The 13,663-nt window shown below is 50.9% G+C and overlaps 2 protein-coding genes across 3 annotated transcripts in view; both read left to right on the top strand.

The window, feature by feature from the left end:
* LOC102380924 overlaps positions 1–1,234 on the top strand; it is a 58,040-nt gene extending 56,806 nt beyond the window's left edge. The window contains exon 15 of the mRNA XM_014523511.2: positions 580–1,234. Within this exon, the coding sequence (XP_014378997.1) occupies positions 580–647 (68 nt within the window). The 3' untranslated portion in view covers positions 648–1,234. The remainder of the gene's footprint in view (positions 1–579) is intronic.
* Positions 1,235–8,766: 7,532 nt separating this feature from the next.
* TEX10 (testis expressed 10) overlaps positions 8,767–13,663 on the top strand; it is a 119,528-nt gene continuing 114,631 nt past the window's right edge. The window contains exon 1 of one of the 2 annotated variants that reach the window (XM_006031350.3): positions 8,767–8,862. The gene's annotated coding sequence lies outside the window, so the exon portion shown is untranslated. Of the gene's footprint in view, positions 8,863–8,892; positions 9,014–13,663 lie in introns of those variants that run through there. The other variant, XM_006031351.3, reaches the window with a different exon arrangement.

The raw sequence follows: 13,663 nt of genomic DNA, 5'->3' as shown, positions 1-13,663 counted from the left end.
GAAGATGTCATGTTCATCACCTTATTTTTATTGCTTTAGTTTTTTGTAAGATCATTAATGTTTACAGGGATTTTCGTACCATGAAATCTCATTTGGTTTAAGTCGAGCAGTGCCACCCTTGAAAAGACAGTAGATTATTTTTTTAATTTGAGATTCTAGAAAAAAGGATTTTTTTAAAGGACCTAATGTTATCTTACTGACATTCTTGGTAATCTACTCCAAGCCAGAAAAATAAGTATTCTCATCTGTGAGTTCCTGATAAGTCTCAGTTGCTGAATTGACCCACATTTTTGTATCAAATTCTATTGCTGCCTTCCTAGAACAGGCAGCTTGTACTAGGGCTTGGAATTGAGAACACACACAGTTTCTAGATGCACCTAGAAATAAAGTACCATTCTGGACACTAAAGACTACCTGAGAGCATTCTAATAAAATACATTTGAAAATTTGTTTCACTTAAGCATGCTTTCAGAAGTGATTCATGCAATGTCCAAATGTTTTAGCGTGTGTGTATTTTAAAAACATGTTACCAACAAGTCACTCATCTTTCTTTTTTCTTTTTAATTTTTTTTAATAAAGGAATTGACATTCCAAATGTGATAAGGATCCTGACTGAAAGTGGGAATCTTAGAGCACTGGACTGTTAGAGCACTGAGCAATGGCAGTAAGCAGCGATATAAGAAAATAAGGATTGGTTTGGAAACACTGTATTAACATAAACTGAAGATTTGTCTTTTACTTTAAGTAAACTTGTATACAAATAAATTCAGTGTATCTACATTTTGTACAGTTACTTTTCAGAACTACAGATTAGTAGTTTCATTTGACAGGTTTATGTTGATATCCAAATAAGTTGACAGTCTGTGTTTTTAGAAAGAGAATGTAAAATTTTTCCTTTCTCTTTTGTACAAACATTTTCATCACTTTTGAAAACTATGGTATAGCTATATCTAGGCCAGATGTCTTCGGGATCATATGCCAGAGGTATAAAATTTTCTTTTAACTCTTCATTTAAATGTGAATAAATGGAAGACTGTTTTTAGGGCCATCGGTCCAGCATTTTTAATTAATGGTCAAATAAATCATATTTGTGACTAAAATGTCAGTATTGTAATATTTTTATTTCAAGTGTATTTCAAGTTATTTCAAGTTTCTGTGTATAAAAATCTATACATTATATAGATAGACTTTTTGCCTCAAGATATCTTTTATAATAGAATGTAACACAGAGAGATCTTTATTTACAATAAATATTTTTAAATAGTTTATATTTGGTGGTGATTTAAAATTTCGGGTAGTGCCCACATGCTCTTTTTGGACTCAAAAGTCATGTTATAGAAGGAACACAGCGACAAAAATGGTTAGGTACTAAAAACAGCTTAACCTATGGTATTGTAGAAGTAGATAAAAGCCATGAAATGATGAATATTTGGGTAAATAAAATACAGAACATTGTTTACACTTCTGCTAAAGAGTTTGCCATCACAATTCCAGTTTCTAGAATGTACAAAATAGCTCTCACCACATTTGGAGACCATCTAGTCAACTTCATCCCACAGCTAGTCAAGTTTTGGTTTTTTTTCCCCCCAGTCTCCCTAATATACCAGGCTGGACATAAAGCAGAGTAGAGTCAATATGCATGTAAGTAGTATGCCTCAAGTGAAATCATTTTATTCTATAGTTTTGATCTTTGGATAGACATTATTAGTAATGTCCATGAAAATACATATGGTCGCTGTTAGATAAGTGTTGCTACAGCCATGAAAGTCCAAGGAACATGTAAGAAGCAGGATTTGTTTGCTAGTAATTCTTTATTGAACTAGCTATATAGTTGGGAGAATCTAAAACAAGTTCAGAAACAAAATGCCCTCCCTTAGGTCTGGAAACAGAATGGAGCATAAGAGTATATAGATGAACATTTGTAGCTCTCTTACTACCTTTAAAGTGCTCTAAAAAGTGAGGGTGCAGACAATGCACAGCAATGAAGTGCTACAAATCAGCCCAAACCTTATAAATAATAAACACTGGATAAAACACTTCAGTGTGAAGTGCTTCATGGTACTTTTCTATCCTCCAGTAGAGCTAGAATATCCATACATCCAAGTTTGACCAGGACGCTCCAGGATTCCATAGCCTGGTCCCAGCCAGTTGATCAGAAATTCCATGCGGGAACAAGGACATGCCACATGTCGGTGGAGTTGCACTTGATCTAGTCCGTCCACCTTGTTCCCACATAGAAGCAGTGGTGCCTGCCTGCTGGACTCCAGCCCGGGATTTTTGACCAATCAGCTGGGAGCAGGCTACTGAATCCTGAAGTGTGCTGGCCAAACCAAGATATATGGTCACCCTAAATAGAGTGCAACAGTACTCTGCTTCCCACTTCTCTCGTGTCACTGAGGTGGCTATTCAATGACTTACTGTTCTAGAGTCACAGGCCCTGCCCTGCCTATGACTTCAGCTTTTTAAAGCTAGACATATAGGTATGCCATGGCTGCTATTTTCAGGACTACCACCCTAGGAACTTGGCATCTCAAGGACAGCACATCTAACCACTCAGTCATCTGCCATATCACATCACCGGGATCCAAAATATCTGTATTTCTGAAATGCTCCCAACAACTGAAGGTGGGTAGAGGTCATGGACCATCTCTTCATCTGGGGTGAGGAGAGCATCCAAAGATCCCTCTAGAAATGCCATCACAATCAGGTTTTGTAGATTGCAGTAGAGGTAACAGATCACAGCTCTAACCAGGACTGGCATCGACACTGACTCGAGGCAGTGGTCATGGAAGTGCGTTACAAGAAGAACCTATGATGCTACTTTCATTTTGGTTGCCCAAAAATGACATATGTAATGAGAGTCTTGCTTGGTTGCGAATTATAGGAAGGTACCAGAGCTCTTGGACAGCAGTGACAAGAACCTGGAGGATCATGAGGAAGTTGTGCCCCAAGTTCCAACTGAAATGCAGTCCAGTGAGGGTTAGGAGTATTCTGGGGAGTCCCTCCTATTTAAGACCACCAACCAAGAGATGTGCCAACCTCTGGGAGAGAATAATTCCAATTGCACTGATTCATTGACGGCCACTTGACAATCTTGCCAACATCTTGCTCTTCCACTCCATAGTCATAGCTATAGGCAGTTCTTTCATCATCACAATACACCATCCTGCCATTGTAGCAGTCTTTTTCACCCACTATTGCCCTTACCACCCCCACCCCACCTTTGTCTTCTCAGCATCTGGGCCCTAGCCACCTTGAAGGGCCCCAGGGGTGGCCATGACACTCCCTGGTGGCTCCGCAATCATGCCCCACTCCACCCATAGGGCACCTTCCTATCTTTCCTGCCACACCTTGATGGTCTTATAATAAATAGGGAGGCTGCTCACAGGCCTTTGAATGGCCTCAGTCCAACTGGATCCCGCCGGCCTCTGCCTGTGTCCAGACCCCTTTCTGGGCTTCACTCATCTTTAGGCCCCTTTCTGGGCCTCATTCCATATCTGTGCCATCAGAGGGCACCTCAAGCCTTAAGGGCTAATTGTGTGGCTCCATATCTTCCCCTACACCATGCCCCAAGCCTTGCAGAAGTTACCGTAATGTTGTTCATCCATTGTGGCTTCAGCTTCCACCCCTTTACTCCTGCTAGGCTTTCTAGCCTGGGACCATTGTGTCAGACCTGGCTTTGAGGCACTAGCTTTATCCCTTCCAGTCACCAGGTCCCTTGCCCCTATCTGGCTTGGCCCTTCTCAGGCACCAGGCCCCTGGCCCTCATCTGGCTGCCACCTTGCATACCCTGCCTATTCCAGGCTCAGCAACAGCTCAAACCTTGAGCCTGCCTTGGCAGGGCTCAAGGCTATTGTATGCCCCACAGGCAGTAATGGGACCTTCTTATTCCTCTCCTTCAGTCCCAACCCAAACCGCTGGTATAACTGTAAAATAAATATAAACCTCTGGGCTGTAACATAAACAACAACAATGGAAGCGGCCCTCTGCCCCTCTATGAGGGCAAACCTTCCTTCACCCTTCTGCTGGCATACCTCCCAGCCTGGGCTCCTTGTGAACTCCGTGAGCCTCAGTGTTCTTGCAAGTTAGTCTATCATCCCTGTGCAGGAGCTCCTAACACTGCTGCTGGCAAAGCTAGACTGGCTTGCCAGCCCAAGACTCAGGTTTATATGCTCCCAGGGCACTGCCTATTTCTGTTCTGCAGGCTGCTTGCAGGTGCCTGCTAATTGCCTTTTTAGCACTGTTGTCCCAGCAGCCAGCAGCTGCTGCCCCCTGCCTAGCCTGCAGAGCTCCCTGGATGGATTACTTTTCTTTTAGCTCTCTATTACAAACATGTTCTACTCTTTGCCCATGATGCCATCTTTGAGCCAAAGGATTTTTTTGTTTGTTTGTATTTGCTGGTATCAATGCGTGAAATAAGAGCAGATACTCTGAATAGTGGAAATGTGCTATGCTTGTTTGGGAGTCCAAAATGAACCACACTGATTTCCTTCTCTACCCGCACCATTGTTTTTCTTGAAACCATGACATTATCTCACAGGTAACCAAAGGGGAAGAACAGTGGAGAAGGCCCTCTCTCTTATTTGGCCCATCCCCGCTTCTTTAAAAATGGGAAGTGGCAATAGGCTGGAGATCATTAGTGGTCAATAGACTGGCAAAAGCTGGTGGTTAGTCCATTCAGCCACTTGGTCCTCATTGTTGCACTTTCTGATGTTCTAGGGAAAGCTTGTGGCCTATAGCCTGAATAGGTGGATGTGGGAGGTGTGCAAATTAACTGCACAGTAGACTAATTTACTGTGCAGTAAGCAACTGCATGTATAGGTGGCGACACTTCACTGCACATCAGTTAGTCTTCTGTGTGGTAAATTGACTCATGCAGATGCATCCACTGGGAGCATCTACGCATGCAATTGGTATGCATTGGACTTACTGCGCAGTAAATTACTACATAGTAAGCTAGCCCTGGGAATGCATCTACACATGCACCCTATTGGGAACAGATTTATTCCTTAAGCAGATCTAGGGCTGCTCCTGCCCTGCTCGGACCTCCTGCAGCAGCCAGGGCGAGGTGCAGCTTCTGACCACTGCTGCCCAGGTGCCAGGGGTCTCTGGGGAGAGAGGGGCTCAACCTGACAGGGGACTTCAAGTGGGGGGATAGGCAGGCACAGCCTGACAGGGGATGCTGTTCTGGGAACCTGTGGCGAATGCACTGTGGATGCCCCCCACTCCTCCCCCTGCTCCCCCCACCAGTGGTGGACAGGGCACTGTGTCTGTGAGACACCTGCGGAGCACCTCCTCCCCCATCCCGCACAGTAGGTCCCCTGGGCTGCTGCCTGTGGCCTCCAGGCCCACAGCTCACCCACAAAACTACAGGCATTCTAGACAGTTTACATTCAACAAGCTTTATTTCCCTCCAAAACAGCACGCTCCCTCCTGCCCCGCTGCCCAACCCCAATTCCCACCACCAATAAAACACCCTCTTCTCCATTCTGCTGTTTACAGCAGTGCAGTTGGTACTGGTGGGCTGGCAGCGCCTATGGTGCGCAGCCTGGGGAGAAGTGTCCAGCATCCTGGCCTCTGGTGGAACCACTGCGGGTGCAGACACTGTGGTGAGACTGGCGGCTCAAGGGCTCAGCCAGGGGTGAGGGAGGGCACTGGCCAGCCTGTTCGCCCTCTTGCTCCATGGGGCCAGGCCCAGCAGAGGTCTTCTCCTGCTCAGGGGCTACATGGCAGGCAGAGGACTGGGGGAGAAGGGGACAGGGCACCAGCCTTGACAGGTGGCCTGGATGCCAGGGGACCTGGCTCAGGAGCAGCTGCTGCAGGGCCTCCTCCCATGCCCACTGCCCTGAGGCTAGGCCTAGGGCTGGTGGCTGGGCACCTGGTGGCTGCCAGGTGGCAAGAGGGGCCGGGACTGGCAGTGGGCAGCATGAAAGAGGTTGTGAGGGCCAGGATGCTGTTGAGCACCTGGTAGTCTTCCTCTGCAGCCCCCACTGCCGGAGCTGCCATGGAGGCCTGCTGCTCCTGGATGGTCACCATCCTGTTGAGGAGGGTAATGTGCCGGTCCTTGAGTTCTAGGAGCTGGGCACAGTATGCCCCCTCCTCCCAGCCCCTCTCTTGCTCATGGGCTGCCTGCTCCTGCTTGCATGTCTCCCTCTGTCGCTCGTGTGAGTCTCTTTCCCACTCACACACTTCTGCTGCTTCATACCAGGTGCACAAGTCAGCCAGCTGCTCCTCTGCAATGGTGACCAACCAGTCAAGGGGCTCCTGGTCGGCTGGGACATGGAACTGCTCTGTCCTGCCATGAGCTCCTGAATTGGCTCTCTCAATTGATCTTTGGCCTGTCTGACATATTCTGGTTTCTCAGGCTCCATCAAACACTCTAGCAGTCACTGTTGATGTTCTTTGCTGGGCTAAGGAGCTGTCCTGGACATGCTCCAAGATCCATTAGTGGGAGCACCAAGTGCCCCCCACAGTGTAACACAAGCTGTAGAAGGTCCCTAATCAAAACCTACACCCCTGCCTAATCATAATCGGCACCAGAGAGGATCCTCCAGGCTCTCCCAATGGCAGCTGCATGGTGGCTTTCCAGTGGAAGGGAGTGGGGGGCAAAGGGAGGGTTCCTGTTTCCCCATGAGAGAAGCCTGATGGGGAGACTGGCTCCTTGAAGGCGGGGGAAGGGAAGGCAGGAGGATTGTGCTGGAGAGGATTGGGACAGGGGTGAGGAAGACAAAGGTATTCCCTACAGAGTTGCCCTTCTCCATAGCCTCTTCAGGAGTGCCCTAATGTACAAAGAAGATAGGCTTTTCAAACAGCTTTGGGGGCTTCCCCATGGGCAAGTCCCAGCCCCCAACTCCAGAGCTTTGCACATAGGTCTGAATGTGGAGTCTGATGGGCACTAGAAGGCAGCAAATGCTCTGCATCGGTCTGGGGAGCCCTGCCCATAGGAGATGACAAGGCAGGCAGGGATGTGGATAGAAGCAGTGGGCAGGCAGGCATGGCAGGAGATGACATTGGTGCAGAAACTGGGACCATAGGCACTGGGGGTAGGTGTCTGTTTTGGAGGACTGCACCTCAGAACAGGTGGAGGGGAGGGCAGGGGCCATAGTGATGGTGTGGTGTGTGAAGAATGGTTTAGATAGATCTACTCCTACCAAGGGGCCAGGGATAGACTAGTTGAACTCTCACTGTTTTTCCTAACCCTGTTTCCTACCACTCCCTGCTTAACCCTGTATCATGGGAAGGTCTCTGTCCTCTGTGGCCATGGTCTTGTCAGTACACTAGCAACAGTATGGCCCATCCCCAGAGGGCTGACATCCCACCCACCTGACTCCCTGGGCAGACTCCAAAATGGAAACACATCAGTGAGGCTTCTCTAGGTTTGTCCCATGCTAGAGCCCTTGTCTCTGCAGAGCCAGAGAGCAGCCACTGGGGACCAGTTCAGAGCAATCTTGTTGAAGCACCTCTGGGTTGTGGAGCACAACAGCACATGCAGGAGGTGTGCTCAGGCCCCACCAATGGTAGGACAGACCTCTGGGATGGTAAAGACAAGCCCTGTTTTACTAATCCCTGCATCTTGGCCATGACAGGGAGTGAGGGAAAATCTGAAAAGAATTTACAGGGGAACTTAAGTGCCTCAATCAGATTGAAATGGGGAATGCTGCAGGCTTTGTGCAGCTCGAATAGTTAGAAGTGATAGAGGATGACTTCACAAGCAGCTAATGTAAAAGCAAGTAGTGATGCAGGACATGGGGACGTGAGTAGCAGGCTCCAGCTGAGGTACTCTGGGGGGCAGTTGTGTTTGTTAAATCTCAGGACACAGAAAAATATCTCTGGGGAAGGTCTGGTTTTTGGGATTCTGCTCCCCCCCCTTAATCGTTACACAAAGCACTTCCCCACAACCTCCTAAATGTATGTTTTACACTAGCTCAGGTGAAAAGGTTTGGGGCATTTTCCTTTCTTCCTTTTGTTTATTTTGTATGTAGTGTTAAAGAACTTTGGGAAAACCTAGGGAACTTAGGCTCTAGCACCCCTACTTAATGAAGTTAAATGCTTTGCTAAACAGTATTAACGTAACTACATTCTTTTTAAAAAAATTATTTTTAAAGAAATTTTTCAGGTTCCCAGCCAAATCAAGTCCAAATCCACGAGTCAGTCCAGAACCATAAGTGGCCCTACAACCAGCAACCAGCCCCACCAGGGACTTCAGATGTTTCCAAATCTTTTGGCAGGCATTCTACCTGCAGGTCCAAGCCCAGAGGCTTGGGGTTTGGATACCCGGAGTTTCACCTGCCCTCAGTCATATGGCCATAGGAGCAAGCTAGAGAGGAACCTCCCATTCGCATAAAGTGGGCGCTTTAATCCCCAACACCTCTGCGGGTACTGAACCATGCCAGAAGAACAGTCATCCGCGGGAACGCTTCAGGAAAACTGCCTTCGTGGACACAGATACATGGCGTTTCCTCTGGCCTGGGCTCCACAATACAGGCCGCACATTAGCAGCCTGGGGGACGCCCGCGCCCCTGTGAAAGCAGGCTCCCCTTGACTCCAGCACCGCCGCCTCACTCAGCCTCTGCTCCCACCGCCTCCCCGTGGGGCAGGGGCGGGGGCTGGGCAGGTAGGGACAGGAGAAGGCAAGACGACGACGACGCAGGACAGGGAAGGGGTTCATAGGGCGCCTTGCCCCCGGGACCACAGTCCGCCAACTCCCCGACAGGCCGCGCTACCACACCCGCCGCTGCTCTACGGTTACAAACCACCCGCCATGCCCCGCCCCCACCGGGGGTCACGTGCGCATGGGGCGGCCGACCTCTTCCGGGAAGCGCGCGCGGGGGGCCGGAAGGAGCTGAGCGGCCGCGTGTGTCGGTGAGTGACTGCGGCTCTAGCGCGCGGGGCCCGCTACTGCCCCTTGCCCCGCAGCGCGGGAGCCGGGCTCGCGCTCCCGTCGCCCCCGAGCGCGGGGGACAGGCCCACGCCCGCGTCATACTGGAACTGGGGCGGCGGGGAAACACCACCGGTACGGCCGGGCCGGCTGCCCGCTGTCGGTGGGGGACCGCGAGCCTGGCGGCCGCGTGTGCAGAGCGCCCCGTTGCCCCTTCGCTTCAGCACCTGAAGGGTGGGGCCTGGCGCTGCGCAGCGCGTGGCGCACGCGCGCGGGCTGGGAGTTGAGGGGCCGCCGCCCTTTCAAAGCACGGCTGAGATTTTTAGAGCAGCGGTCTCCAGCCTTTTTAAGGCGAAGATCACTTTTTGAAGTAAAGGGGCACTGCAGGATCGACCGCGCCCCACCCCCCGCCCAGCAGGCTGCTTCGTTCGGGAGGGAAGGGGTGGTGGGGGCCGATGCAGCCCCCGCGGTGAGGGAGGGAGTGGGGTAGGGGCAGGGGTGAGGGGCCCTGGCACGGCTTGGGGGGTCGGTTCCTGGATGGCTCACCCAGGCGTGCGGGGGAGCTCCTGCTGCTGCACGAACCCAGGTAGAGCCCCAGGGTTCATGCACCACCCTCCCTCCCCCCCAATCTGTTCACAGGAGAGAGGCAGCTGCAGGTTGGAGGCAGGGCACTGGCAGAGCTGGGGCGGGAGGGGCACCGGAAGGGCTGGGGGGCAGGGGCTGCGGGCCCAGAGTGAGAAGTGCAGGCAGTGCTGGTGGGGGGGCAGGGGTTTGCAAGTGAGGCATAGAGGCAGGGCTCAGCATATCACTGGCTCCTCATCAGTGCCCCCTCTGCTCTCCTGGTAGCGGGGTTCATGCGATGCCAGGCTGCTCCCGGGCCAGGTGCTAGGATGATTGGCGCATCTGGGGCTGCATGGCGGGGTGCTCCCAGCTCTGGTCTGAGCCTTGTCCCCTGGCCACCTGGTGGCAGGACACCCTCAATGTTAAGCCCTAGTTGGGCCTGGCGCTGGAACAACCGGCCTGTCCAGGGCCACCGGGGGGGCCTCAGCAGCTGGAGCCCCCCACGCATCCCTGGACAATCTGACAACCCCAGCCCTTGTGCCCCGCATACAGATTGGGGTGCAGGCTGCCACTGTGGGCTGGGGTTGCTCCGGGCTCTTTCCTGTGGGGGGGATGGGCCCAGGCACACTGGTGGCAGGCACTGGGAGGCGGGGCTACAGCCACCTGACCCCACTCCTAGCACTGCTGCCTGCCCCAAGCACACCATGGTCCAGGACCCATCAGGAAGAGCCTGGCATGGCCTCAGCCTTGCAATAGCAGCACAGCCCACCTTGCCCTGCATGTAGATCTGGGGGCACACACTCCTGTGCCCTCCTGGGGTATGCCCCCCCCACTCTCCCAGGCTCTGTCATCTGTCTCTTCCCCCGCTGCCCCCCCCCCCCCGGGCCCCCCCCCCCCGCCACCCACCTACCTGACCCCTTGCTCCTGCCTCTGTCCTGCTCCCTCCCTTACTGTGGGGGCCTCGATCTGGCCCCCACCTCTTCCCTCCCCACCTGCTGGGCTCAATGGGGGGGATCAAGGGGTGGGACTCAGCTGGGCTCAAGGGGGGGGATCAAGGATTGACTGGTTGGTGACCACTGTTTTACAGCATCTGTGAAAGCTTCAGAGTCTCTTGCCAAGGCCAAGTTCTAAACTAGGCATTTAAACGGCCAGGGTTGCTGCAGGCTCCCCTGTAACAATGAGCACCAGTAACTTCCAGTGTTTTGACTTGTGGCTCGCACCCTGTTCATCACCTTTTTTGTTGTTTTGGGTGGCTAAGGAGGAGGAAGCCAGGATGAACAAATGTTGGGAAAGCCAGGAAGTTAGTGGAGCAAGCTGCTGGGTATCTGAAAGAGCAGGTTAACTATCAGTACGGCAAATCTAATTTAATGATCAAGTTCAGGTTTAGTCTGGGGTTGGCAGCCTATAGCCTGCAGAGCCATTGGATGTAGCCTGAAGCCAAAGGGCTTCAGCAGCTAAGGGCTTTTCCCATGCTATAGCTGCCTTGGCCCCAAAGACGCTCTCTTTAACCTGCTGCTGGAAAAATATTGCGAACTCCTGAGCTACCTAGCTTTGGACCAACTAGACCAGTGGTTCTCAACCTTTTTCTGACTGGGACCCATTTTTGTAAAGGTCTATGGTCTGTCCCTACTCAAGCCCCCCTGGCCCTGCCAGTGCACAGCCTACAGTCCCCTGCCCTCCCCTGGGCCATGCTGGGGCCCCTTACTCCCAGCCCTCAGCCCCCTGTCTCCCCTAGCCCTGTTGGAGGGACCCCCAGCTGCCCCTGTCCCGCTTAGGCCAGGGTGTAGTGGCTGCCATGGCTCTGGCTCATGTGTGAGGCAGTGGAGTGAGTCTGGTCCAGCATGGGCTGGAGGGTGAGGAGGGGGGCTCCTGCACTGTGCCAGGCAACCTAGTTATGGTCCCCTCCTGCCCCCTGAGCAACATCTTATGGCCACCCTGCCCCTGCAAGCATAGGCACCTGCCCTGTTGCCACCAGCTTGGCCATGCAGTTCTCTCCCCTGCCCTTTCCCTTAATGGAAGGGGTAAGTGCCTTCCCACTGCCCCTCTGCCCCGCTGCAGTCTTGGCACCTGGCCACGTTTCTCCAGTACCAGTCATCCCAAGCAGCCCCTTGCAGGTTGGAATCCTGCCAGCCTGCAAGGGGAGACCCATGCTTTCCTGCTTTTTTTTGTGATTTCCCCCCCCCCCCCCCTTTCAGATATTTTTGTGACCCACAAGTTGAGAAATGCTGAACTAGACAACTGTGTGAAATTGAGTTTGTGACTACAGGTGCCTGGTTTCTCTGAGTGCCAGGTTGAAACAACATTTTTATGTTTCCTATTTGTCTGTACAGTGCTCACTCAGGGATCTGATGGGAACTTAGGTTACATCTGTAAGGGGCATTGAGAGTTCACTTTTAAAAAATGTGATTGCTGGTGGCATGTTCCTTCCCTGCTTCATGCTGGTTAATGCTGTGTTACATTAGCACAGTTAAATCACAAGTGGGGTATGCAGTATAACATTCCCACAGCAACATTGTCTTGCCTGCATGTTTTGCCAGTGTAGCAAAGAGAACATTTTCTATAGAAGCCTTTTTATGTCTCTTTAAAGATATACTTTGCATCCTTTATGTTGTATTCTTTTAAATTTAATTTTCTAGTTTTCTTTGAAAAATAATGTGGAGATGTACCCTGCCAGATAAATACATTTCAGGTAAATGTTATGTCCGTATAAACTAGCACACCTTGAACTATACTCTGATCCCATCCATTGCATCCTAGAAATAAATGCATGGCTCAGAAGATGGTGTCAACGGAAAAGCTTTGGATTCTGTGGTAACTGACTGGTATTCCAGGACAATGGTATTTGTTGCTTTTACTATTAGACAAGGACTGGCAAGAGTTCTCTTTTGGCATCATTTGAATACTGTGTTTTGTAGTGCTTTAAACTAAGTCATACAGGGGATGGTGAAGAACACTCACCAGCTGTGATGCATTCAGTGCTGAGGGATGAAGAGTGAAGTTATTTTAAAGAAGGGTTTGAGAACCACAGTACGGCAAAAACAGAGGTTAGAGAAAAGCTAGAAGACGGGCGTCAAAGTATCTTTGATGCTTCTAAATCAGTGGTGCTCAATCTCTTAGCCCTATGGGCTTGATGCGTGGTGTGGGTTCAGTCTGCAGGGCTGATTGGGCCCCATATCAGCCCTATGCACCTAGATCAGCCCTTATAGCCAATCAAGCTTATGGGGCCATTCTATCCAGTCCTCATGGCTCTGTATAGGTCCACTTGGCAGTATGGGAGTAGCAGTTAGCTGCCACTGCTCCCCCATCATCAAAGTTTTGCATCCGTGGGGAGCCCTGTAGGCCAGATGAGATGGCTCCATGGCCCAGATCTAGCATCCAGTCCTGGGTTTGAGCACCCCTGTTTTGTACAAACACAAGGAGTATGGAGCACAAGCAAGGTGATTTGGAATCATACTACACAAAGCCTTGGCAAGTGGCAATGGGGGCAGGAGCTAATGATTACTGGAAGTCCCTAGTCACGGACCTGCATGGAGGCAATGATTGTATGATGGTTATTCTGTACTTGGAATAGATACAGACATACAATTCAGCAACTACAGTTTAGGGATGTAAATATTGTTTAAAATGTTATCTGTTTAATCTCTTCCAGTTATTGGTAAAATGGTTCTGTTCACAATAGTTCATATCTAGTTCAGTGACCATCTGGCAGGAACGGCCCGGCCCCAGCCTTGGCCCTTTACGTCTTCACTATGCTCCTGGCACTGTGTGGGTCCACGGCCACTGGTGGGAAGTGAGCTGCAGGTGGGAGGCAGCAGTTGTGACTGAGCCAGTTGGGGCTGCCCAACTGTGGAGCAGTCACTGCCCTTCATCTCCATGTGCAGGGGCTAGGCTGCAGTCCCCCTTCTTCAGTCATTGGAAGTCTCTGCAGAGGCTTCCTATGCCTGAAGAAGGGTGCCTGCGCTCAAAAACTTGCTAAGAACTTTTTTTTTCCAACTACTCAGTTGGTCTAATAAAAGATATCACATCTACTCAAAGAACCTTGCCTGCCTATGTCCTTACACCAACACTGCTACAACCAAAAACCCTTGATTACCTTCGGCTTTTTCTCCTTTGTTTGTCCCCCTCCCCTTCCATTCTCTATCTTTTTGTTTTTCTAATTTCCACCTGTTTACATTCTCCCTGACCTGTCACGCTTCTAGCTTCTTTCATTCCTCGGGATCATAT

This window comes from Alligator sinensis, unplaced genomic scaffold (assembly GCF_000455745.1).
Source record: "Alligator sinensis unplaced genomic scaffold, ASM45574v1 scaffold882_1, whole genome shotgun sequence".
NCBI classification, from domain to species: domain Eukaryota; kingdom Metazoa; phylum Chordata; order Crocodylia; family Alligatoridae; genus Alligator; species Alligator sinensis.
Note: the sequence above shows the minus strand (reverse complement) of the source record. Positions and strands in the feature narration are given on the sequence as shown.